Source organism: Tupaia chinensis, unplaced genomic scaffold (genome assembly GCF_000334495.1).
Source record: "Tupaia chinensis unplaced genomic scaffold, TupChi_1.0 Scaffold000646_1, whole genome shotgun sequence".
In the NCBI taxonomy this organism is placed as follows: Eukaryota; Metazoa; Chordata; class Mammalia; order Scandentia; family Tupaiidae; genus Tupaia; species Tupaia belangeri.
Window position 1 is genome coordinate 584,561 of NW_006160167.1, and position 4,080 is coordinate 588,640.

Genomic DNA, 4,080 nt, shown 5'->3' on the forward strand with positions numbered 1-4,080 from the left:
GCATTCCTGTAGAACTGAGCCCCTGAGCTGGTGGGGCCTAGTGCTAACTCCAGGCGGACAGTGTCTGAATTAAACTGAATTGCTGGGCATCCACTGGGTGTCCATGAATTGGAGAATTAGTTGCTGTGAGGAAAAATCCTACATTTAGTGCCAGAAAGATTCCGATGTCCATGGACTTTTAGGGGCCTCTTGGAAATGGTCAGAACTGAGAAGGTTAATTGCGAGACTACCAAGGGTGTGGATGATGCTCTCAAAAGCTTTGTCATTACTGGCATTTCTGTACTTACTCTCATGTACTTCAGGTACCGGATGCCTGAGGAGCACCAGGGAGGGCAGCTGCTGACCGTTCGCTCCCTGACATGGGCAGCCTTGAGGGCCACATGGCGTGGAAGCCCATTTTGTTTTCCTTGTGCTTACAGAACACATTTAACATCACCGCCAAGAAAGCTGCTCTGGATGTCTTTCTACCAGATGGGAGGAGTATTCAAGTCACAGTTCTAACATCCGATACTGCTGAAAGAGTCCTAGAGGTAACTAGATTTCACTTCAGCCCCAGACCCGAGAATCAGGGACTAGGATATGGTTACCTTCTGGAGGCTTCCTGCCTGCTGTTTTGCTTGTTGGATAACTTATCTGCAAAGGTGCTGGGGTTTCCTGGGAGACCGACCAAGGAACCTGAGGTGCAACCTCTTTGAGTTAACGCCCCCCCCTTCCTGTGGGCATCAGTGTTCCAGAGATCTCTTTGGGCCTTCCTTAAGGCGGCCATCACTTCCCTGGAACCTATCTAGGAATGTGCCCTGCAAATCGCCTTATGGAAAGCCCCATGCTTAGAAATAGGAAGGAGGACAAAGCCCAGCTGAGTCCAAAACAGGCCATACCCAAGTGGGAAGTGACAAGTCCTGGCAGTAGGTGACAGGGAACATTTTGAAGGCCTTTCTTACCCACGGGGAAAAGTCCTGAAGCCAATGTCTGTCAGGTCTAATTCTGGGTGTGGAGGCCAGACCTGAGTTTTAGTTAGTTCCCTCCCTGATGATGGCAAGAATGAAACCAGATGGCATCCTCCTTTCTCAGATATGGCTGTCACCAGCTCTGTCCCTCAGGCCTTTCTTCCATCCCCATGAGCTGGGTTGCAGAAGTGACACCACCTTCTAACACCCACACATTGCTCCTGAGGGCCAGCTCCCAGGCCCTTTTCCTTTGGAGTGTTTTAGTTCAAATCCTCCAGAGAGGAGAATAACACATTAGAAACATAAGGAAGTAAGAAGGTTTCTAAGACGTGTCAGAGGATAGCAAATTCTCACATGCTTGGTGCTGCATTAAGATTAGACTCATGGAACTAGCAGTTAGTGTAATGGCTATGTCGCTGGACTCCCACGTAGTCGACCACGGTTCGCGTCCCGGACACGGTGGCTTAAAACTCACACCAGGTACATGTGCGTGCGTGCCCAAGATCCCGAGAGGAGAATGGAGGAGAAGGGATTGAGGCGTGGCCATCCCCCCTGGGGGGTGATTTCTCGCTTTCTATCTCTCTGTCTCTCTCAGTCTGCCTGGCGAGTACACGCGCCCTATAGCAAAAACCTCTCCAAAAAAAAAAAAAAAGATTGGACTCATTTCATGAAAACAATAAGATTACATGCCATGACAGTAGGGATGAAAGGGAAAATAAAAGTCTCTTATCATTTATAAAGAGAAATCCAAATTGAGTGGACATGGGTCAAATTTACTCCAGGAAAATAAATCTTTGTCATCTCATCACCTAACTCCCTCTACACACGCACACGCACACACACACGCACACCACACTTACGGAAGAGTCCTGTGTCGGTTTGGGGTGTTTTACAAGGGCAAGGGGAAAAGAATCAAGGGCAGCGGGGATGTGCATTGAGTCAGAGTTGCGAAACTACTCCTCCGCTATCCATTGTTTCAAAGCTGTGCAGAGAACACCCAGTCATCGCACTCACCTAGTCAGACTGCCTCACGAGGGCATTTACAGATCTCTGACAATAAAAGGACCTCTTTGAACCTGGGATTTGTACAACTGCCATGGAGAGAACTGGGCGCCACGGTTAGAGCAAGGGCACGGTGCTGCAAAGGTGAATTCTTTCTGTAGAGATTATCTAGTGAGTGAAGACAGAGTGCAAGGAAATCAACCCAGAGCCCAGGCTCAAAGAGGGGCCAGGGTGCATAGGTGGGAGGGAGACAGCCTGGGGCAGTGAGGACGTCCCCGTGCAGGGAAGGTGAATGGATGGGCGACGTTGTGAGGTTGTAGCCTGATGACCCACTGGGAAAGACAGAATCACTGGTATTGAAATGAAAGCCGTTTGATGTAAAGGTCAGAGAGGAATATGAAGCGAAGGCGGCCTGTGTCTGGGATCTGAGGTTTTCACTGAGCTAACGCCACACATCAAAGAGAAGCAGGCCTGGGCCGTCAGAGAGGCCGTAGCGTGTGCATGTTTATAGCCAGCCAAACAGTAGGGAATGCCTTTCTGCTTAGCTGGCTGTCCGGCCCACGGAGGGTGAACAGGTACCAGGCCCCAGGAGCAGCTCTCACAGGACAGATGTTTGTGGAGAACGGCTGCTGCCCTCTAGGGGACAAGAGAGACCAGAGTGATCCAGGAGACACGTCCTCCTCCAAGACAGGGCAACCAGCCTTAACTGAGGCCAGTCTCAGTCCATTGCGGTGGGACCGATTTTTAGCTTCTTCGCTCTAACTTTTTTTTTTTTAAATGACTATGTGTCATTCTTGGATTCCAGAAAGATTTCTTTGAGTGGCCACTAGCCCATGAAAGGACACTTTCTTATTGTCAGAGAGCGTGTGCACTTGCCAGAGGGAGACAGAGAGAGAGGGAGAGAGAAAGAGAGCACGCGCACACACACACACACCCCATGGGGTATGGTCACATCACAATCCCTTCTCCATTCTCTATCCCATCAGGATTCTGACCCCACATGCACATGTGCCCAGCATGTTTTTCAAGCCACTGGGCCAGGATTCAAGCTGCAGTTGGCCATGTGAGGGCCATCTCCCCGTGCATAGCACATAGTCACTGCATTCCCCACTGTCTGAGTACATGCATTCACTAGAGAAACAGAGACAGAAATCAAAAAATCACCCCCGAAGGGGGATGGCCACACTGCAATCCCTTCTCCTTCATTCTCTTCTCAGGATTTTGGGCACACACACACATGTGACCAGTGTGAGTTTTAAGCCACCTGGCACTGGACTCGGACTGCAGTCGACCACGTGGGAGTCCAGCACCCTAACTACTATGCCACCTGCTGGCCCCTGTGCCTGCACTCATTATTGCTGTGTACAGGCCATTTCAGTTCTGTGTCAGTCAGGAAGCATGGTGGGCACGCCTAACCTTCCCCCGTTGCTTGTCTTTGTTTGAAGGTGGTATCACACAAGATTGGGCTGCGTCATGAGCTCTTGGGCTACTTTGGCCTCTTTCTCATGCAGTTCGGTGAGGAGGGCAAGCTCTCTGGTAAGAAGGAAAGAAGGTATGAGGGCAGTAAAGAGAAGGGGTGGGCAGGCACTCGGCCCTGGAGCCACAGCTGAGGGGCCAATCACTTTCTCAGGATGGGGCTCTATTACTGTTCTTAGCCCCCGGATCAGGGAGAGGGAGCGTACCACCTTATTCAGAGTGAGCTGGGAGCAGACAGCTCCAGAGAGGCAGCAAATCGGGAGCAAGCCCTCCGACTACTCCAGTAACTTCTTCAGTGCCTCCTCAGTCCCCATTTGATGCTCCTCTCACCTTCCCATCGCTGGGTCTGGCAGCTGGCCAGTAGCTTGTGAATGGAGCTCTAGACTGCGGGTGTCAGGATGCCCCACTGCAGCATAAATGCTCCTTACTAAAGAATATGCGTTATAATATGTGAGTTAAATAAATAAGCTCATAGATTTTTATTGTTAAAACTTTTATTTATTTATCTGTTGTGATTTTCAAGCCACCAGGTCAGGGACTGGAACCACGATCAACCATGTGGGAATCCAGAGCTTTAACCATTATGCCACCTGTTAGCCCAAGTTATAAGTTATTTAAAAAAAAAAAAAGCAGAGTGGGGATGGGATATGAGCTA

The 4,080-nt window shown here is 50.0% G+C and overlaps 1 protein-coding gene across 1 annotated transcript in view; it reads left to right on the forward strand.

Moving 5' to 3' along the window:
• The window catches only part of SNX31 (sorting nexin 31), a 73,667-nt gene that overhangs the window by 29,793 nt on the left and 39,794 nt on the right, over nucleotides 1-4,080 (forward strand). The window contains exons 5-6 of the mRNA XM_027776228.1: nucleotides 420-530; nucleotides 3,395-3,485. Of these exons, the coding sequence (XP_027632029.1) occupies nucleotides 420-530; nucleotides 3,395-3,485 (202 nt within the window). The remainder of the gene's footprint in view (nucleotides 1-419; nucleotides 531-3,394; nucleotides 3,486-4,080) is intronic.